The sequence below is a fragment of the Marmota monax genome, unplaced genomic scaffold (assembly GCF_021218885.2).
Source record: "Marmota monax isolate L192 unplaced genomic scaffold, Marmota_monax_Labrador192_F-V1.1 WCK01_AAM20220418_F8-fsc00030, whole genome shotgun sequence".
Classification (NCBI taxonomy): Eukaryota; Metazoa; Chordata; class Mammalia; order Rodentia; family Sciuridae; genus Marmota; species Marmota monax.
The window spans coordinates 2,452,796-2,476,137 of NW_026691988.1; the positions used below are offsets into that span (position 1 = coordinate 2,452,796).

The window sequence follows — 23,342 nt, forward strand, 5'->3', positions numbered from 1 at the left end:
AGGCAGGATATGTGCATTTTTACTACATCTTGACCTATATTCCCACTTCTCATTCCGTTTCTTTTCTGCATCTTTGAGAAGCCTGGAATCTTGAGAGGCTCTTTTCCTTCCCAAGTTCTTCTCTAATCAGAAAGTGCAGAAGACAAATCAAAATATCATCTTTACAACATACATGACCTATTTCTGCAGACAAATGAACTTCTTGATCCTAGCCCCAGAATTTAAGGGATTTACTGCCCTTTTCTACCTGCTAGGGCCAGGGAACACTGGACCCTCTGGCAGAGCAGAAGCTGTGCACCCTGTAGCCCAGCTTCTCCTCCTTCCCATATGCACCTGCTCAGTAACAGTGAGTTGCAGTGTGGAGAGTGGCAGTCATTTTTCATGAACAGAGTTCACTCCAAATGGAAATAAACATTGGGAGCTGGGAAAAACCCTCCATTTGGGAAATGACATTAACCAGTTGGTTTGAAGGCATCAGGCTAATGGATGAAATATTCTCTGATTAAATTGAATATAAGCCAGGTTGAATTAGAGAAATTAAGATATATGAGAGAGTGAATGTGTGGGAATGTGAGTGTGTGTTTAGAGATCTAATAGAGATAATGGGCTAGGTTATTATTTTATAACATTCTAATTGAGAAGATAGCTTAATTGCTGAAATGTAAACACTGCCTTGTCAGTAGGTTTTCGGTAAAGACTTACCCCTGGGAGGAAGGTCAGTTGGGTGGAAACTCGGCAGCCTGCTATCTCTGCTCCGAGTTCCTAATCCCTGTCTGGTTCTCTGATGATTTCAGGCAGGGATTTGATTAACTGTGCTGACCTGTCCTATTACATTCTGTGCATTGCTAGCATACAACTTAATCTCAGGTTGTGAGTTTGATATCCAAGAGGCAACTGATTTTTCTATTTCTAGATTCTCTACCTCAGAATAATCAAATATTTAAGTTCATAACACTGATAAATAATTGCAGGACTAAAATGGGTATTAAAAATTTCTGTGTACTATTTGTACTTGCTCCTTTAATTCGTATAGAATTTTCTCTAACATTTTTCAGATATGTAACTATCTAGATTTTTATAAAAATCCCTGTATAATTATAGTAAGATGAGAAATAATATTTATTTTGCTTAGTTAGAATAATACCTGTATACTTCAATCTGAATAGAAAGGGTTTTTTAGAAGGCTAAAAAAAAAAAAAATCCAAAACAACAACAACAACAACAAAAACCCTTGCAATTGACATAATTGACAGCTGAGTACCCTATTCTGAGATTAGGATATTTTTCTCATAAAAGATTATAAGAGATGTTTTCATATTACTGTCCCTCAAGCACTAACTCATATTGAATTTTATTTCAAGTCCAAGATGACTGATAATCTATAGATTTCCTTAAATTACCAGCTATTTTGAATGGCTGTCTGTACATTTACAGTCATTTCATTTGCTGCTGTTGTAGCATTAAATAAAAGTTGTAATAATCTGCAGCCTTTCATATATGAAGATGACCTACTTTCTGTAGAGTACTCTTTTGGGAGCTCTCAAAAGTGGGAGTGAATTTGTACTGACTCATGCACATTTTTAACTTGATTAAGTAAGTGCATATTTTGTGTGAAATAACTTTTGTTGTTAAGTCTGTAATCAAGGAAAAGAAAGCCAAAATGGGAACTATATGATGAATAAAAATTGCTTGCCTAGTGTGGTCTTCTAACTAAGGTACCAAAACACATGTTAAAATTAATTTTTCTGCTAGGCTGTGGATGTTGTAGTTTTGAGGCTCAGAAAGTTAATTGGGTGTAACCATAGAGGGTATTTTTTAATTGTCTTTTTGTGGGGGAGGGGAATGATCCTGCTGTGAAACCAGCACATGATTTTAAAATTATGTGAATATAGAGATAGATGCTGGGCCTTTGAGCAGGGGTGCAGAGTGTGCAGGTCTTGGCTGTTGTTAAGTGTGTGCTTGTCTATAATTAAATCTGCATGTTTCCATAGACAGTGATCCCATCAGGCTTTCGAGTTGGAATGAAGCTTGAGGCTGTAGACAAAAAGAATCCTGCGTTCATCTGTGTTGCTACGGTAACAGATATGGTGGACAATCGTTTCCTGGTACATTTTGACAACTGGGATGAGAGCTATGACTATTGGTGAGACATTTTCCATTAATGTGTGCTTTTTAAAATGCAGTGTTTATCCACATTAACTAGGTGCACAGTTTGAAAACAGTAACAAGGCAAAGCTTATAACAAAGCCAACAGTGCTCTGCCCCACTCTTTCCTAGTTCAGATTTTTCAGTTTTCACTTGCTCCATATTGCATATATTTCTAAATAACATCTTTTAATGCTACTTCATGATTTTATTTTAGTTGACTTCCTGCCATGAAAGTGAAATCCATAACCACCCCCCACATTCCCAGTGTAACGTGTGTGCGCACATACAGACTTACATATTCCCCTTCATCTGAGTGTCTTCTGTCATTTTTTTTTTTAGGAATTTATTTTAATTTTCCATATTTTCATACCTGGTAGCTAATTTGACCATTCATAATAGCTGAATGCAGCTGCATTAATTGATGAACATTGTTTTAATCCTTACCATTTTTAGATATACTGTAAAAGGTAAAGACAACATATTCTAAAATTATGTGATTGGAAAATAGTTGTAGTAAAGCATTCATATTTCATTTATTTATTTGTTAATTCATTGATTTATTTATTGAAGTACTAGGGATTGAACTCTGGGCCACACACAGACTAAGCAAACACCCTACCACTGAACTGTATTCCCAGCCCCTTTTATTTTGAGTCAATTAGTGGGACTTAATAAGTGCGTCTCACTAAGCTGCTGATGCTGGCCTTGAACTTGCAATTCTTCTGCCTCAGCTTCCCAGGTAGTTGGCATTACAAGTGTGTACCCCCACACCTGACAAGCCATCAAACTGTAATTAAACAGTCAAAGGATTTTTCTATACCCAACTCATGTTCATTGGTTGCTAGAATTCAGTTTCCTGGTTAAAGTCACTTTTGAAGTCTTCAGTTCTGTCTAGAGAACCCTGGAAATGAGAATATTTTAGAGAAGTGACAAAAGTGTTTATAAAATTTGGCTAATGTTATAGTATCAAGTGAACATTAAGTTATGTCAATATGGCCAAGATTCTGGGAAGCTCATTTCTTGACCTTACTTTTAATGTGCACATATTTAAATATTCAATAGACCCATCAATGACTTTCATTACTCTTCCTACTGAATTCTTAGATATTTATCTTGAATTGTTTTAAGAAAGAAGAGAGTGAATTTAAATTTATTTGCTATTCAGATTTTTTAAATGCTTTCTATTATATGTTTACTTTTTATAGAATTTTTGTAAACAAGTAGACAAGTCATTCCATGATTATATGTAAGAGTCAAATCCTCTAGAATATTTTGGTTGTTTTCCCTTATGTTTTTCTTTCAAAAGCGTAATTTTGCCTCATGTGATGTTTTATTCAGTTTGTGACAAAAAATTTGTGAAATATATTCACATACAAAATGATTAGCTTGGCATAGTAGTGCACACCCGTAATCCCAGCGGCTCTGGAGGGTGATGAGTTCAAAGCCAGCCTCAGCAACGGCTAGATGCTAAGCAACTCAGTGAGACCCTGTTTCTAAATAAAATACCAAATAGGGCTGGGTATGGGCCTCAGTGGTTGAGTGCCTGGTACCCCCCCACCGCCAGAGTTCCTCCTGAATGTCTTTTACTTAATACCAGCAGTTGCCAGCTTATGTCCAGTGTCGTTTCCTCTGTAACCCTGCTGTTAAAAACCCAACTCTAAGATTGTTTTCAAGCCAATTCCAGATAACATAGGTTTTGATGTGTGAATAATTCAGTTGGTGTTGAAAGATGAAATTTTTTTTTTTTTTTTTTTTAGTTAATAGCTATAATGTCACTAACGTACTCAAACATTTCTCCCAGTTTTGTCTTGGTATCTTATTAGTATTTGGATTTTTTTTTTTTTTTTTTAGGGTGAAATAAGGCATATTCTTTATAGTTGTTTTGATGTTTTCTTGATCTCTTTTCATTGATAGCTCCCTATTCCTTTATGTTTTTTTTTTACTTTTTTAATCTTTATTGAATTGTTTTGTTCTGTTGAGTCTCCCACAATATGGGTTTGCTTATTTGTCATACCATGTTTTTCTGTTCTTCATATTTCCTGAAATTTTTTTTTTTTTTGTCATTTAAAATTGTTTATATCTACTTTGGGTAAATGGATGAGAAAAGTTTAATTTTAGAAATAGTCTGACCTAGAAATAGTCAAACGTATTTGACTGCTCCTGTTTGGTGGTCTGTGAAGATGGCAGTTCTAGATCCAGTCCTTTTAATAATAAATGATACTAAATTATTGGAATTTGTTGAAATGGGGAGTTTGTTTTCCTTTTTATTTTTATTTTTTAAAATTTTTATTTTGTAGTGCTGGGATTCAAACCCAAGGCTTTGTACATTCTAAGCAAGCACTTGTCCCTGAGCTACATTTCCAGCCCTTGTTTTGTTTTTAAAATTCTGATTCACTTTGGGAGAATTTTTATTTTCAAGATTTTTGTGTGGTTTAAACAAAATGGATGAATATTAGTTTATTTTTATGGTCATAAGTATTGTTGTGTTTTAAAGGTACTATATACATTGCTTATTTAATAGACCATATGTTGCCTTTCAAATTGGTCTTGGAAAAAATAAACAAAAAAAATCTAAAAGAATTTGTCATACTCATTTTTCTTGGTGTCAAATGCCTAGGGAACAAACAGAAAGGATCCTGGAATTTTTTTAGAAAAAGTAAAGAAAAAGATTGTTATAACTCTGATTTTACACTTTCGTAAGCATAAATGAATGTAATTATTTTAAGGATGGAATGTTTTTTGGGATTACTTATACTTTTGACTATTGACATGAAATCATATATTGTTAATTGTCAAAAAAAAAAAAAATACCATATGTTCTCTTCCTTAACATTCAGTTAAGGCACACTGAAAATTACTTAAGCACACTGGAATTTCTCCAGTTTTATTAAATATTATGTTCTTTGATCTTTGAATTTTGGAATGGTTTTTATCTGCATAAACTACTTTGGTGTGTATTTGAAGTTACAGATTGGCTTGCCTTTCTCAATTCAAAATACTTTTGAAATGATATTTTCTTCCTCCTTTGATTTGGATAGTAATCTTGTTTCTTTTTGTATTCAAGTGGGAATCAGAAAACATAGATAGTCTATATACATTTGTTTATGTGATATTACACGTTTGGTTGTAATAAAGTATTTTTTCCTTCTAAGGAGGAACATGATAAAAATGTGTTTTGTCCCAGGGGTAGAATGTTGTTCTTCCGTAAATGACTTAACTATTCTAAGCTTTAGTTTCCCCTAAAGAAAAGAGGGAATTAATATTAATACCTATTTCATCCTATGTGGTGGGAATTAAAAAACGTTTTAGGAGCAGAAACAAATTTGCAAAAGGATGAAGAGATTGTAATAAAGGAAGTCAGAGAAGTTTGGTGCTGAAGTCAGAAGAGGATTTTTGCTTAAGGGGACTCTTCCTGCACACAGGGTGTTTTGAGCGTGGTTGTTTGGCAGAGGGAGGTCATGGACCACCGTGCAAGGGGCAAGTGGAGGTATCTGAGATTGTGGAGACACCAATAATTTTTGTCTCTCTCAGCCTGGAAGGAAGGAATAAAAGGAAAGTTGGAAATCTGTGTGATGAGATGACATCTTCTTCATCTTTTCCAGATCACTGCTTTAGAGATATTCACCTTGAAGCAATTAATTAATATTTACAGCAGCTACTGTGGGGAATGGGCTTGGTTAAATTAGGGATGGAAAGGAGAAAGAGGTGACTGAACCTGATGAGTTTTGGGGTTCAGTGGTAAAGCAGAGAGTGAAGGAGGCCCTGAAGAGTTAACATATGATGAGGAGCCAGGAGAGTCTGGTCCTGGTTAATAAGTCGGCAGAGTCATGCTCTGGGTTTAAGGAATGGGAGAGGCCAAGTGTCCTGCATTTCTTCAAAGAACCTAAATCATTATTGCTTAAATGAGGATACTTTGATGTTTTCTTTAAGCAATTGTCTTTTTATATATATTTTCATTTTTTTTAGTTACAGATGGAAACAATATATTTATTTTATTTTTATGTGGTGCTGAGGATCGAACCCAGTGTCTTACCCATGGTAGGACAGCACTCTATCTCTGAGCCAAAATCCCAACCCTAAGCAAGTGTCTTAAAATGTTCTTGCTTGACCTATGCCTAGATCTGTTAAGTTCTGAATGTATGCATTATCTTTGTTTAGCTTTTGGCTGTGGCTAATAAAACCAGGATGTCTGGGTGTGGTGACACATGCCTATAATCTCAGCGACTCAGGAAGCTGAAGTAAGAGGATTGAAAGTTTGAGGTCAGCCTCAGCAACTTAGTGAGGCTCTCAGCTGCTTAGCAAGACTTTGTCTTTAAATAAAAATCAAAAAGGACTGGGGAGTAGCTTGCACCCTTGGGTTTAATCCCTAGTACCAAAAATGAATGAGTGAAATAAACAAAATAAAAGGAGGATCTCTTTTTTTCCAACTGAAGGGCTTGGTGAAGTCACTTAGCTTCTTTACATTTCCATAAATGATCTTCATTTCTGTTCACTTTATCCTTCCACAATAAACATAGATTTTTCATGGATTATTCATATAATTATTCGCCCTTTTAATTATGTACTAGTCTAGATCTGATTGACTCTTAACAGTCTTCATTAATAATCTGCCTGTACTTTAATTTTTAAAAAATTCTTTCATGATATACACAAAACCCTAAGATAGAGGGGTACAGAGATCAATGATGTGCTGAGCTTTTCACCACTGGTTGTTCCTTTTCTTTTTTGGTGACAGTTCTGCCTTTGAACACTAGGTGGGACTAAGAGATGACTTGTTTTGCAGTGGGCTTCACAGCCTCTCACTTTTGAATGAAGTGTTGTTTGCTACTGGGAGTGTTTAAGTAAAATAGGTAAAAGTGGGGCTATTTTTATCTTCTCTATTGAGATGGCTTTCTTGTTTTAAAATAACTTTGATCAACATATAGATAGTAAGATCTTGTATAACACTGAGGTAGTACAGGAGTGAGTGGCCATAATAGCTCATGGTATTTTCCTTAATTATTATTTAAAGAGAAAAACCAATAAAATAAGAACAGAGTTATTTAATATTTAATGTTCTTTAAAAGAATCTTCCTGAGTCTGGTAGATAATTTTTAAAAAGTACTCTACAGTTGTATTAGAGTGAGAAGGAAAGAATCAGACAGTTGTTATATATTTATTATTTTTACATTTTTATTGAATCCATATGTAAATTAGCATCCCTTTTTAGAGTAAAGACAATTTGTCATTAGTAATAATCCATAACCAAAGTGAATATTTACAAAAACATTAGGGTAGCTGGAAATAAAGCCCCATAACCCTGTTTATGTAGTTAATAACAATGCAGCTTAAGGAATTCTGCATTGAAATATATTTTATGAAAATGTAAGAAATGTAGTGATTACCATATGCATTTGGAATTGACCTAGCAGTATTTGTTTTTCTTGCATATTCCTAAAATAATGATATACACACCTAAAATATATAAAGAAAAATGGCCATCTGTGGAAGGGGAAGGTATGAGACAATGTAAGAATAAAAGAAGAAAGGAAGAAACATCTAACTGTAAAATTCAAGGTATATTTTACTGAAGTAAGTGCTGGAAAAAAATCAGCATGCTATAGTGGTTATGTCAACTCATCATATTCTACTGCACAAGGCTGCATCCTCTGGAAGGTTGGTTTGTAGGTGGTGACTATATGCTGACCTCATTTACTCTGAGCAAGTCCTTTGTGTTTCAGTACTCATTAGACTTGCTTATTTGCTGAAAACTCTACCACTGCTGCCCTTCCGGCTTTCTACCTTCTGGTTTCCCATCTGAAGAATGGTATTGAGATTTCCAGATCATTTGGAGTAAATGCAAGCTGGAGAATAGAGGAAGACAGGGCTCCTTGGCATCCTTTAGACCAACTTTCCCAAACTGATATTCATAGTTTGCTTAACAAAGCAGTCTTTCATCATTAACTGTCTTTAGGAAATGCTACATTAAACAATTCAAAAATGGTTTCTTTATAAAAATAACTTCATAGTCTTTAGTATGCTCATGTGAATGTAAATCTCTGAGAAGTATTATATTGTGTCACATGGTCAAAATATTTAGGTATGAAAAAGTATTTATTTTAACTTAAGGATACCTATCATCTTTGAGAACATACCTGGGGAACTATCGTAACCACTTTTCAAAAACATATTGTGACATTATCTTTAGGTGCCTATGCATTCTGTAATATTATTGTGTCTATCCCCTTATGAAGATAGCCTTCATTTCCTTATACTGTATTTGCCTGGCAAAATCCCAAACCTAGTAGGATCCAACTTTCTGCCCACTCTATTCCTGTAGGGGAGCAATTAAATAAACCTGGAGAAAGACACATGGCACACTGACTGGTTGACTTGCTGTTGGTGGCTGCCAACCTCAAGTGAGCTAGGAGTCCTGTCCTATCCTTGTCTATATTTCCAAACTACTAAATTTCATTCTCCCTTTTCCCTGCTTCAGACTTCTCACATCTTCTTCCTATCCTCCCTCTTTCTTGATACCTTGATTCCTATTTTATTGGGAAGGAAAACAAAAAAACAGAGGAGACTTCTTCATGGCAGCACCTCTCATTTCCACCCATAGATTGACTGTGGGTGACATGCCTTGCTCTCAGGGACTGGGCTCTCCTCTCAGGGACTGGTTTCCATTTCCTCTCACTGAGTCAGTTCTCTCTTCTTCATCAGTAGATAACCTTCTCTATTGAATTATTTCTACCAGTGCACATATAAGAGAAGGGTTTTTGTTTGTTTTAATACTCATTGTATCCCTAGCATCTAAAACAATGTCCTGTTAAGGAATTTGCTTGGCATGTACTTCTTGCCTAAATCAGGTAATTATTTTTTTTGTCTCGTTAAGCACATTTTTATTTTCAAGTAGTTTTAAACATAAAAAGGTTTATGAAGTAGTATAAAGAATTCCCCAAAATACCTCACCCATCTTCCCCTAAGTTCACAACTCAAACAGTAAAGCAAAACTTCTCTTTTCCTCTTTAGTGATTAATTTTTCAGCTTTCTTTTATGACAGAACCCCTTAAACACATTTTCTTTATGTCCATCTCCATTGTCGTTTCTTCCATTTTCCCTTAAACCCAGCTTGTTCAGTCTTTTGCTATTTTCCATCCCTAATTTCACCAAAACAGCTCTTGTCAAGGATACTAATGACCTTTACATTGAAGACTTCAGTGATCAATTTCTGTTTCTTCTGCTCTTTGGTCTGTCAGCAGCATGTAACCCATTTGATTTCATTCTTCTCTTTTTTTCTCCCCTTACTTACCATCAGTCCTGCGTGGACTTTGCCTCCTACTCTCTTACTCTCTAGATGTCTTAGCTCTGCTCGTGGTATTAAATATGATCTCAGATACTGGTGACTCCCAAACTTGTATTTTTACAAGGGCCTTGATATTGCCCTTGAACTCCAGGGTTTGTGATCATTATCTATTTGACATCTTTTATTATCTGTCAGACATGTCAGTAACAGAATTCCTCATTCAACACTTGGAACACCAGTGATTGTGCCTGCTGTCTCCCTCATCCTCTGAAAACAGAAGCTATTTTCCTGTTGTGCATTCCCAGAGCCTTATGATGTCTCAGCTTCTTCAGTGGACTCACATTCTACATTAAATCCATTAGTAAATCCGTTGGGTTCTCTCTTTAAATATATGTCTAAAATATGATCACTTCTTGGCTAGCACGCCTGTGGCCCAGGCCACCATGATCAACTCCTGCAGTCGCCTTCTGACCACCAGAGTGGTTTACTGTCTTTGTGGAAGTCAGAAAAATTTGAAACATGCACCAGGTTAAGCTTCTTCTTTGCCTAAAACCTCTAGTTCACTCCGAGTAAAATCCTAGTCCTAATGTGGCTCGAAGGCCCTTCCTGTCTGATATCGTATTCTGTTGTCCTGCTTCCCTCAGTCTGCTCCTTCCTATTCCTGATATAATCCTGCCAGGTTCCCACTCCACAATCTTTGGACTTGCTGCCTTTTCTCTCCAGTATAGTTTTCCTTCATATATGTTTAAGTGGCTCAGTTCTCTTTATCTCTGGCATACTTGTAGTATCTAGTATAGTACTAGCACTATGTAAAAAGTTGCTATACTGTTCTGTTTAGAAGAATTTTTTTAAAAGGTCTGAAGCCTGCATATGTTCAGTCTAGGTGAACCATTACAGATCTAGCCACACTTTCAGTTGTGGTTGGCTGACTGTGGACGTGGAGCCCAGTGGTAACAAGGGCCAACTGTATATATACTTTGGTGGCACAACTCTATATAGACATAAAATGTAGTCTAGGAGTCAATTATGTAAGTGCAGAAGTGTTCCTTTTATATAGCCTAGTCAAAACAGGTTCTCAAGTAAGACACCACATGAGCAAAGACTTGAAGGGTTTGAAGAAAAAGAGATAAAGTACACAGGAGGGTAGACATAGAAGTTGTATGAATGCTGTGCTGTTGTATATATGGACACCTGTAGGGATCCTGGAACCAATTCCCTGTAGATACAGAGGGACAACTGTATTTTGTTTGTTTATTTGTTGTCTCTTCTTGCTATACTGCAAATGCCGTGAGAGCAGCAACTTTTAATCTGTTTTATTTGCTACACTTTCCTCAGATTCTGTACAGTGACTGGCACATCATCGGCACTCAATATTTGAATGAGGAAGTGTGCACGTGAATGGGTGAAGCATATTGCATGTTGAGGTGGGGAATACATAGAAAAAGTATGGTTAGGAGGAAATCAGATGTACATTTATATATAGATAGAAAGGCTCTGGAAGAATACATATGTGGCTGTAGTAAAGATAACAGAGAGGAGAAGAAAGAGGTGAGGAAAGAAATAGCATGTTCTAGTATCTGGCCTCTGCCATTCTAATGGGTAATGGCAATAGCATGTGATTGACTGTGATTGAGCTTCCCAACTTTGAACATATGCTGTGAAATAATTTTAGTTTTCTTGTGTGCACATGGTCTTAAGTTTATTTTTCCACATAATGGAAATTCCGAATTTTAATGTTACCTTTGTAATGTTTTAATGTTATCTTTGAAGTTTCAGTATATAACAACATTAGTGGGGCAAAGAAAACCTCATGGTGTCAAAAGCATATGCTATTTGCTAAAATCTACTTGGTGCGAAAGATTTTTAGTCCAGCAATTTGTTTTCAAATTTGACCATAATAAGCAGAACTCTGTAAAGTGTTCAGAATCTCTAACCTTTTTTTAAAAAAAAAAAAAATTCTGCTATTATTTGTGAGTTTATCTAATAACATTTTTTAAATTTATGTAACCTACAGGTGTGAAGCATCTAGTCCCCACATTCATCCCGTTGGTTGGTGTAAAGAACATAGAAGGACCCTTATTACTCCACCAGGTTTGTGTTTGTCTAGTATCATTCATATACCTCAGGAGTCAGCAAACCTTTTCTGGAAAGGGCCAGGCAGTACATATTTTTAACTTTTCATGCCTTAAAGTCTGTCACAACTTCTCAACTCAATGATAGCACAAAAGCAGCCACAGGTAAGAATAGTGAACAAGTGTGGTTGTGCTATAGTCGCACAGTGTTTGTAAAACATGCAGCAAGCTTAGCTCACTGACCCCTGATGTCCCTTCAAGTATGTGAAGCATTGGCTAAGTTTGTTTCAGTCTCAGTTTTTTGTCTTCTTTGGAAATATAAGTTGTGCTTTCAAGGAACTTTCATTTTTAACTTGAAATTCATCTCTAGGCTTTATATTAGAATTTAAAGATGTTGTCTAATTTAAAGATATTGTCTGACTGCAGATGTGAGTTGTGTAGGCTTAAACAAGTACAGAAAGGTGACTGGGGGGACACAGCTCTGTGGGTGCATCATGGACTTGATATTCACACCATTCATATTTTTCTTCCTTTTTATTGGCGCATTATAATTATACCTAACACTGGGACACACTATTTACATTTAAGTGAGCACTTGAGGGTTTAAAGTTTTTACCTAGAGCTCACACATTCCTTTTTCCTTTGTGTGTGTGTGTGTGTGTGAGAGAGATTCCTGGTTCAGAAATAGATTTTCACCTTATAATACTGGTACCTCTCTTTTCTTTGAAGTTCTCTGGTCCTCCAGCTGTCCGCCTCTGGCCTTACAGCCTTCCCAACTTACTTGCTCGCATCCTTGTTCTGTGGCATTTTGAATTTATTTTTTGTGTGCTGAAGAACAGATTCTGCAGCTTCGTTGTAGTCAAGACTGCACTTCGCTAAGGCTGGTGTCATAGTCCCTACTGGTAGGGAAAGGCAGGGTCACCGGCTGACACAAAGCCTCACAGCACAGGAGGTGGCTGCTCAGCGGTCACAGGAAACGGGGAGGTCTAGCTTTGCTAGGAGCTGTTTTGTGAATGTGGCCCACAGCGTGTGAGAGCAGAGGTTCAGCTTGGAGCTTTAAATGCTAGTCTCGCTCCATTCTAGGGGCTGGTTTCATTTCAAGGCTTGTCCTCAGTTCCTTGATGCAGTGCCTCACTTAGACTGTCTGATCTTCTTCCTCAGGGGACCAGCCATTCCTGTGGCTGGTGAGCCTAGTCCCTTCCACTTCTAAGTTTTCTGATATGTTAAAGGGAGGAAAGGAAAGCCTCTGACCTAATTTACAGGGTTGTTTTGAAGATGAAAGAGACTTAAGTTATGAAGTGTTAGCAGAAGGTGTTAGTGGTATCACTGCCCAAATATGGTATTGCCTGGAAATGCCTGGTATTCAGCCCTCTTGTGTCCCATAGCTTACAGAATAAGCTAGCTGTTTGCGTAGTTGTTCTCTGTCACTCTCATCTAAACTACTCTTAGATTATACTCTAGAACTCTAAATTCTAATATTTTCTAGTTTTATACCAATCCTTTCTTTCTATAACATTTTTGGTCATACTCAGAAATTTGGTAAATAAACAGTGAACCATATGTCAATAGTATAAGAGCTTTGTGAAACAAAAGAGGAGAAAATAAATTACAATATTTAAAAAAACAAAAAAAACAGTGAACAGAGGTTCCTGGTGATGTACCCTGGGAAGGGATGGTGTAAGGCATTATTGCCAACTTCTTATAAGGGAGTCAACACTTTTTTTGTGCTTTCATTGCCTTTTATAATTTGGTGGAGGAAGAAAAAGTACATGATGCCTAATGGAATGTTCTTAAGGCCACTGAACTGGATACCTAAAAATGATTAATATAGTAAATTTTATATTATATGTAATTTACCACAATGAAAAATTCAACCACAACCTGCAGATTATAAGAGTGGTTTACTGGGCATGTGCTGATGTTGCTCTTTGCGCCATGACAAAAAAGACACCCTTGGTGTAAAGGGAAATTTCTGACTCATTCTCCCACCGCCTGTGTGAAAAGAAATCCTTATCAGCCAGGTGCCTTGGGCAGCTATTCTTGAACCTCCCTGGCTGCTTCAAGAATGAGTCCATACCCTGACCAGCCAGCCCTCCTGGCCCTGTGTTACTTTTTCTGTAAACATACCTGTCTTTACTTTTTTTCCCCCCAAAACTAATATCTTCACATTTTTAAATTATTTTTTTGTTATCTTTAAAAATTTTTTTTGTTCTTTTTAGATATACATGGCAGTAGAATATATTTTGACATATTAAACATACATGGAGTATAAATTATTCTAATGAGATCCCATTCTTGTCGTTGAACATGATGTGGAGTTATACTGGTTGTGAATTCATATATGAACACAGGAAGGTTATGTCTGATAAATTCTCCTGTCTTTCCTCTTGCTATCCCCTCCTATTCCCCTTTGTCTTCCTTCATTCCCCTTTGTCTAATCCAAAGAACTTCTGTTCTCCCTCCACCTCCCACCCATTGTGTGTTAGCATCTACATATCAAAGAGAATTTTGGGCCTTTGGTTTTTTGAGATTGGCTTATTTCACTTTCTTTCTTAATACTTCAATATTAGTTTGTCATTAGCACTTTTCCCTATGTGTGTGCTCACATGTTTGTCTGCATATCATTATTTTTGCAGTTTTATAGATTGAGCCCAGACCCTTGCACATGTTGGGAAAGCACCGTACCGTACCGTGGAAAAATATCCCCAGTCTTTTAAAATTGTATTTTATAATAGGATCTCACCAAGTTGCTAAGACTGACCTTGAACTTTCAATCTTGCTGCCTCAACCTCCCAAGTAACTGGGATCACAGGCATGAACTACCATGCCCAACTATATCAGTTTTATTTAGTAGATTATTCTGATTTAAATGCTTAAATTGTGCAAATTATGTTTCTTAAAACTATATTATAAAAATGTATAGATAGAAATAGACTTGCATATGTGCTTTTAAAACATTTCCAGTGTAGAAAAGTTTCAAGGATAGTATAGAATTTATCTGTACCCTAGCTTGACCCAGAAACTGATTCAAGTTTGTCAGTTGTCCCAATGATATCCTTTATAGCAAAAGGATTAGGCCTTGCATTCAATAGCAGACCCCTGTAGTCTCCCTCAGTTAAGTTGTCTTTGAGTTTTCTGACCTTAATATGTTTGAGAGTTACAAATAAATCATTTTATAGATTGTTACTTCAGTACGACTGGTATTTCCTCATGATCAGAAGCAGATTATGCATTTTGTTCTCATTGCATCCTCTCAGGTGATACATGATGTCAGTTTTCCTATCATTAATTGATAATGGTCAAATTTGCCTGGTTTCTCACTAATGTAGTTATTTTCTTATTTGTAATTAATATGTATTTTTTGGAGATACACTTTGAGATTCCTTAACTAACCCGTATCTCAGTCTCATTCACTAGTTTTGGCATCTGTTGATATTTCTAGTATGAATTATTATTCTAAGTTGATAAAATGTAATTTTTCTTATTCCATAACTCTTTGTAATTGTTTAACATTGTTCTGAAAAGACTACCTTTCTCACTTTTCCTTTACTCATTCAGTTATGTGTTTGGACCCATAGATTATTATTTTTTAATCAGGGAGTGGCATTATTTATTTTCATGTAAGATTTTTGTGAAATTTTAGCAATTGGGAGACCTGTCCCTTTGACATATCTTAACCACTTTTTGAGAGCATCATACTTTCTGGCTCAGCTTGCCTTGACCCAGTCCTACAGTCAAACATTTCTCCAGAGATCCTTGTGTTTTTTTTTTTTTTAACGTTGTCGAGATTGAAATTTAGAATCTAAGATCTGATTGCTAGGTGTGCTTTTTGCTACTGGAGTGTCGCAGGCCTCTCAATGGACTTAGGAAATATATACACATATGTGAATACATACAAAAACTCATATTTTGATTTGTTTCTGCATCTGTATATATTGACACCATGGATTGATACTATTAGCTCTGATTCAAATCCAATACTGTTGGCTTCATTCCAGTTTTACTCTGTCCATATTTATGCCTTTCTTCTCTGTCAGGGAGAAACCTGGCTTCCATTATCTCTAATATGTTTACCTATTTTCTCAGTCCCCTTTGTGTAGCAAATTTCCTATCCTACTGGGCCACCACTAATGTCTGCTCATGCCTACCTAATGGATTTTAGGCTCTGGAGGAAACAAAAAGCAGTGGGAGAGAGGAAATGATAGTTATTTTTGTGCCTTCTATTAATAATATTCTGTGATTTGTGTGTGTTTCCTTGACCTTATCTGGAATATCATATATTAACACATATAAATCTTAAGTATTCTTTCTAATAAATCCTATTTCATGTGTACTTTACATTTTTGCATATTTCTATATTGAGTGTCTATTTAATTTGTTTTTCTACTTTCACATTTACAAATAATTATGCATTGTCTTCATACATATACATGAAATTTTGTTAGTAAGGTATACAACTGCTAGATTAAAATGTATTTGTGCGTCTTATGTCTAAACCTATCCTTTTTGAGAGTGTAAATGACACATACACACACATATGTGTGTGTGTGTGTGTGTGTGTATAATTTTCATCTGAAAAGCGATAGAGAAATCATGATCTAGATGAGAACAAAGTGGTTATTACAAATAGTTCTGACTGTGTGACTGATTTAGAGATGTTATGTGCATGTGAATAAGAGTTGCCTAGATTATTATGGTAGCAATATTTCATAATTTTTTCATAGAGCATTTTGTTTTTCTCACTATCGTTGGTTAAAACTCATAGGATATAATATTTTTGTTTTATTTTGTAGGATATCCAAATGTGAAACATTTTTCTTGGGATAAATATTTAGAAGAAACAAATTCTTTACCAGCTCCTGCAAGAGCTTTCAAAGTGGTGAGATGATGTGTTTTGCACTATATTTGTTTAATTTGTGTTGATGACATTATTTATTCACTGAAATTCAAGAACAAAAAGAGAATGTCCTGGTAAACATTTAAGAAGAAAATAAAAGGATAAGTGAGATATTTTTAAAATTTAAAAATTTTGTAAGTCATAATTGTTACTGGCTTTTTGTTTTTGGTACATACACACACACACACACACACACTCTTCTGTTTTACAGAAAAGGGACCAGAAGCTTACAAAACATAAGCTTTGGCATAGTCCTGCACCGTGCCCAGCTATCCCCTCACCTTCTGCTGCCTATTACTTCTCCAGAGGCTCATGTGTCTGTGGGGTTTGAGGTGGACGTGGGTCTGGGTCCCTTTTTCCATTTCTGTCCTGTGGGATCTGTTGTATCTTGCTAATATTCTTTCTTTCTTTCTTTCTTTCTTTTTGTTTTTTTTTGAAGCTCTCTTCTGCTTTTTGCTCTCATTAACACTTATTAGTCTTGGTGTCATGTCTTAGCCACTTGAATGTTTTTCCTCCCCCTTTTAAAATCGGATTTTATGCTTGTTGACTTTTGCTGAGCTACCTCCAGCTAAAAATTGTCATCTTCCCTATAGCTAATCAAATAACTAAAATATTTTTGCTCAGCCTTACGTATTCACTCCACAGCTAGGCACTCAGATTGTTTCTCTTGCATGTGTCCTTGGGATAGTAATTTTTGATAGGAAAGGTGCCATCCAGAGCCAATCTGGGAGCTTGAGAGTTTAAAAAGCTGATTCCCTAAATAGCTCAACTATTTCTTATTTTTTGTAACATCGAGCCCACCTGCTCTTCCTCTGAATCTCACTTTATGACATTTTTGTTATGGCAGAAACCTCCACATGGATTCCAGAAAAAAATGAAGCTTGAGGTTGTAGACAAAAGAAACCCCATGTTCATTAGAGTAGCAACTGTCGCAGACACAGATGATCACCGAATAAAAGTAAGTACTCTGTGTGCTTTGGTTTTGGCTTTTGTTATAAGGTGCCATGCCTGGAAACTTCAGAAAAATACTTGTAAAGTCCTGTATTTAAACAATAGGAATATGCAAAGTCAGTGACTATGCTTCTTGAAAAGACAGCATTCATCCAGGTTTTTCCTTTAATGTACCTCAGACATTTTCTCTTTAATTATAAGTGAGATGGAGGTGAGTGTTCTTGCATTAGTTGACATTTGTAGTAATTTAAGGTTTTGAGTATTTGGAGAAATGTAGACACAACAAACTAATGTTCTGTTCAGAAGAAAACATATCTTCATTCTTCAGTAGTATGTTTTTCTAAAAATAATTAATGTTTCTTGTAGGGTGTGTTAGGTGTAGTCTTTTCAGAAGAATATACTGTCTTTGAATATAGGACAAATAAAGATAAATAGCTTGATAAATAAAAATAGAGATTCATAAAAACCTCTTATAAGGCAAGCGAATATTGGGGAAGGTGGGTTTAGTTTGTTGAGTGTGGTGCAGCGAGTGTAGGGTTCCAGGTTAGGGGCACTGTTGAAGGTTTTATCTGTTTCTGGCTTCAACATTTACTTCCCTTTTCAACCAGAACAGTATCCATTTTCTTCCTTCATGGGATTGTTTGGAATTGCTGTTAGGATAATAATAGTTATAACAGCAAGACATTCGTCGTACATGGCATTTTACAGGGTAGCAGTGTTCTCGCATTAGTTGACATTTGTAGTAATTATAACGTGGGAGATGTGTGCTGTCATCCCTATTTTATTAATGAGGCAGGGACTCAGAAAGATTAAATGAATTACTTTGTTCATTACTGGCAGTGGCAGAACTAAGTCTCAGTTCCATGCTATAGGAGCCTTAATCATAAGCTCATTTAAAAAAGAAAATCACATCCTCCACTAACTAATGAGATAACGTATGAGAAAATAAATTTCAAAATAACATGAAAAACCAAACCAATGTAGTATTTATATAAAATAGAAATTTTAATGTTTAATTGTACTTAAGGTTACATAATCATGTAACATTTGTGAAAATTTTAGAAATAATGTGAGGCCTGTGTTAATCTTTTTCAAGTGCATTTTCTTATCAAATTGTGTTTGGTTCTGGTGTAAATCATAAAGTAACCAGAATATTTTAGACGTAGAAGTATTTTTAAAAACAATATAGACCAGCAATCAAAAAAATGTGGAATTAATCATGATACTATCTTTATAAGTCAGTTTGCACAGAATTGAAAAGTACAACTGATTTTAGTTTAGGTGCATGAAAAGTTGTTCTCACATAATGACTGGTAGGAATATAAAGTATCCCAGCTGTTATGAAGAAAAGTTTTGACACCAGAATCTTAGAATATTTTTCATTCTTTAATTCAAGAATTTCAGTCATAGGAATTTATATTGGGGAATAATGAAAAGGAATATGCAACAACAAAAGCTCCCACCCAGTTCAGCCATGCTGGGTACGTTATTTAACACTGAGGACAACACAGGCACCAATGGCAAGATAAAGTACATCTACATGATATTAAAATGTAGCATTTCAGATGCGTATTTAATATTGAGAAGTAAAAAGTTCAGGTTTAATATTATGTATAATATTATTTGATTTTCTTCTTTTTATTCTGAAGAACAGGTAAACAGTTCCGGAAAAAAACATTGTAGTAATAACTGTGCTTGTCTCAGGGTGTCAAGACTAATAAATCATTAGTTTTCTCTTGTTAATGGTTTCTGTGTAATAGTTTCAGGAACATATATTAGTTTCAGAATAAAAAAAAATTAGGTTAACTCTTTGATTTTTATATATGAGGAAATTTTGTCCCAGAGCCGTTCACTCTCAAGTAGAGGACTCAGTTAATAGGAGAGGTTTAGGCTAGAATCCAGCCTTTTACTTGAAGCTGAATCCTTCCTCCAAAACAACATCTGTGGCAGTACTTGACACCCCCCAAAAGAACTGGCTGTGAGCTGTACAGTTGATGATAACCTTTGTATAATTATTGGAATGAATGTCACAGCTGAAGGTGAACACTGTACAAATATCTTGGTATGTATCATCACCTTTAAAGGTCAGTAAACAGGGGCAGTGACTCACTTCCAGATTCACTGGAGGTTGTAAAAATATAAAAGGTTTCAACAGTAGGAGTTTTTCTAATAATATGAGAGGTTATATAGCAGGAAAGCGTATTCCTTTTTTTTTTTTTTTTTTTGCAAAGGAAGAAAAAGAAGAGGAAAATATATACTTAAGTCATTAGTGTGGTTTATTATTTTAAGTTTCTCAGAGATAAAATCAAGTCTTAAAAATCTCAATGTTTAAGTTAAACAATATATAATATTCCACACTTTGGGCTATTATAATAAAAAAGTTTTAAAATCTGATATTTTATCAGACCATCTTGATGAAAAACATTCCTAATGTTTTCCTATCATATGTTTTTGTAACAGAACATAATACAGTCCTTCTCCATCCATTCCAGTCCACAGTCTGGCTCCCCAGAGGCAAGAACTTTCAGCACTCTTGGTGGTTGCGTATGGTGTTTTATCTACAGTTTTCTAAAATATTATATATCCTGGCATTTCTCAGTTCACCAGTTTTAAGTAAGGCTTCTTCCTGTTATGATAGTTCAGAATTTAGATTTTTTTCCCACACTTTATTATTGGTACATTATAGTTGTACATATTGATGGGATGTGTTGTTATGTAATTGTACGTGAACACATATAACAGAATTATTTGACCAATACCACTCCACAACATTCCCCCCTCCCTTTCTGTCCTCACCCTTTGTTCCCTTTCCTCCACTGATTTCTCTTTGATGTTTAGGAGATCCCGAATCTTTGTTTTCCATTTTCATCTCTAGCTTCCATATAAGAGCGAAAACATGTGACCCTTCACCTTTTGAATTTGACTTATTTCACTTAACCTGGTGGTATCTAGTTCCAATTATTTCCTGCAAATGACATAACTACATTTTTCTTTATGGCTGACTAAAACACACACACACACACACACCATTTTCTTTATCCATTCATCCATCGCTGGACAGACACCTAGGCCAGTTCCAAGTTTGACTATTGTGAGTTGTGCTGCTCTAAACATGGGGATGCACATATCACTGCAGTGTGATTACTTTAATTCTTTAGGATAAATATCCAAGAGTGGTACAGCTGGGTCATGTGGTGGTTCCATGCCTAATCTTTTGAGGAGCCTCCATACTGATTTCCATAGCAGTTATACTAATTTATTGTCTCAACAATGGGATTTAGATCTTAAGCCATTCTTATTTTCCCTTATTCTTTCAGCAATACAATATTGGTTTGGTTTTCTTTCCTTTTTCTCCTTCGCTCTTCTCATTATGAGTTACTACTACTGTGCCAAGTAGTCTTAAGACTTTTTGTTTTTCTGAGCACCGATAATCTCTTCATAGTTTATTTTATTTTATTTTTTAAAATCTTGCACGTCCTCATGAATTTTTTAACAAATGCTCCAGTATTTGTGTTTGGAGTCAGAAGCTCAAGTGTGTTTTTCTTTTCTTTTTTTCCTTGAAATCTTTTCCCCACAGCTCAGCAGCCGCCTCTTGAGTGGATATAGTCTAAGCCTGGGACTTCTCTTTGCTGACACACGACTAAATTGTATTTCGTTTTCCTGAAAATCTCAAAGTCTAGTCACGCACTTTGATTCTCTTTGTGTACACTTATCTTGCTGAAGGACGTCTTTTTGAGTCTTCCTAAGAAAAGGGTGTGTGAGAAGCGGATTCTTTGACTCCTTGCATGTCTGAAGATGCCAGCGTGCCAGCTTTGTGTTTGACTCTTTCCGTGGCTAGGCGAGATATTGTGGGTAAAGAGCTGTTCCCCCTAGGTGTTAAGAACACAGTTCTGCCTTCCTCTCAGACATGGCATTGGGCTTCGGCACACCCAGGGCCATTCTGATTCTGCCTGTTTGGGCGATGTTCCTCTTGACTCTGGAAGCTTGCAGGTCCGTCTTTGCCTGGCTGATGTTCTGATGCTTTGTGGTAGTGTGCCTTGTTGCAAGGGTCTTTTCCTTTGTCAGGCAGAGTACTTGTGCATTTTCACCATGGAGCTTCATGTCCTTCAGTTTCTGGAAATGTTCTCCTATTGTTGTTTTGATAGCTTCCTCTTCTCTCTGTTCTTTCTGGAAGTCCTGCTATTCTGGTACTGCACTGGGTTGACCCTCTTATTTCCTTCTTTCTTCTGCAACTCTTTCTCTCTCACTCTCTTTATTTTTTAAATTCTAAGTGCTTGTAAATACTGAGCCTGTTTTCCAAACCTCCTATTGCATTTTAAATTACACCTGTGATTTAAAAAAAAAAAAAATTAAGATTTTTTTTTTTCTGGTCCTCTTCTTTTTCAAATAGTATCTCTTTTTATATCTTGTCCTAGTATTATTTTTTAATCTGAGGATACAAGTGATGGTTTTTCCTTCTGTTCCTTGCTTATTTCCTGCAAATTTCTTTCTTAATTAGCATGGTCTCTGCTTTCGTTGGCTCTCCTCAAATGTCTAGTGATCTTTGATTCTGTTCATACTAAGAAAGAGGTACCACACATTGCCTGCTTTCATGGGTAGACTTAGAGTTTCTCCTCCTCTCTGTGGGGACGTGTTTAAGACCCCCCAGTGGTGGTCAAGGCACAGATAGTACTGACACCCCCCCCACACAATTTTCCCCATATGTATATATACTTGTGATGTAGTTTACTTTATAAACTAGGGACAGCATAAGAGATTATTAACACTACTTGCTAACAAAATAGAACCATTTTAAGAAGATCTTGTGATAGAAGTTATGTGAATGTGGTTTCTCTCTCTCCCCCTCTCTTTTTAAAAATATTGAATTTACCATTTAATATTTTTGACCACTGTACCTAAGGTAACTGATAAAGGGGAAATCCTGGGTTGACTGATGGGTTGCGCCATGGCATAGGAAAGCAAAGAGGCAGGCTTCTCCCAGAGAGATCCCCACTTTTGGCATCTGGAGCCTATAGGTTTCTGCTGGTCTGCAGCTGGGGGAAGGCTGAACTTGGCTGCTGCTGGGTGAAACGATCCATGTTGCACTTCATCACATGCCCATAATGGTTTTTCTCTAGAAAGCAAACCTTTGCTCCTTTGCAGGGTGGCTGAAAAGGGCCTTGCCTCATTGGGTGGAGTGGAGGAGCAGATATAAAGTTCTAAGCAGTCCCATATTCAGAGTGGGAACCAGTCTTGCCCTTTTTGAGACCCTTCTCTTCACCCACCTGTGGTATCTAGCCCAAGTCCTCTTTGGCTTCTGCAGGGGAACGGAGTGGCTCTGTTCTGATCCCCTCTGCAGGCACCCTCATTTCCCAACTATCAGCTGCTTTCCTTTCTTGTTTGTCCTTGTGGGTTGATGCCTTTTCAAGTATAACTTTAATTTCAGAAGAGACTGGAGGTAAGTTCCTAGGTCTTCAATGTGTTTACTGAGTTGCCTTCATATGAACAAACGCTGGCCAAATCTTTTCTTGTTTTTAAAGAAATAGTGTGCTTTCTAAAATATAACTTTTAATCTTGAAATTGTCACTGTATACAGTTTTTATAAAGGGTTTAAATTATACTTCTAGGTGAAAAATGTATCCAGTTTCCTAAACTATAGTTTTAAACAGTTACGTTATCTGTTCTGTGCTCTGATCAATAATACTCTGTTTACCTTAGAAATATAATAAAATTCAACAGTGTTGCTGAATTGTTTTTAATTCAGGATTATAACAATAGAATAGTGTCTAAATAATTTTATATTTCTCTTTTGTGTTTGTAAAGTTTGTAAATGTGTCATATGATATGTTTATGTGTCTTTCTCTGCTGCTGTTCTTATTAGGCCTTTGGCTTTATTTCAGGGTAGTACCCAGCAAAAGGAGAATGGTTACTAAATGTTTCTATAACATGATGTTTTTGTTTGGTAAAAAAAAAAACTCTTAATATGCTACAGACTAAAGTCTTAAAAGTTTTC

At 36.0% G+C, this 23,342-nt stretch overlaps 1 protein-coding gene across 10 annotated transcripts in view; it reads left to right on the forward strand.

Moving 5' to 3' along the window:
- The window catches only part of L3mbtl3 (L3MBTL histone methyl-lysine binding protein 3), a 110,956-nt gene that overhangs the window by 47,346 nt on the left and 40,268 nt on the right, over positions 1-23,342 (forward strand). For all 10 annotated transcript variants that reach the window (XM_046449233.2, XM_046449261.2, XM_046449272.2 and 7 more), the window contains 4 exons: positions 1,992-2,143; positions 11,445-11,521; positions 16,296-16,381; positions 17,247-17,357. In XM_046449233.2, coding sequence (XP_046305189.1) covers positions 1,992-2,143; positions 11,445-11,521; positions 16,296-16,381; positions 17,247-17,357 — 426 coding nt within the window. The remainder of the gene's footprint in view (positions 1-1,991; positions 2,144-11,444; positions 11,522-16,295; positions 16,382-17,246; positions 17,358-23,342) is intronic.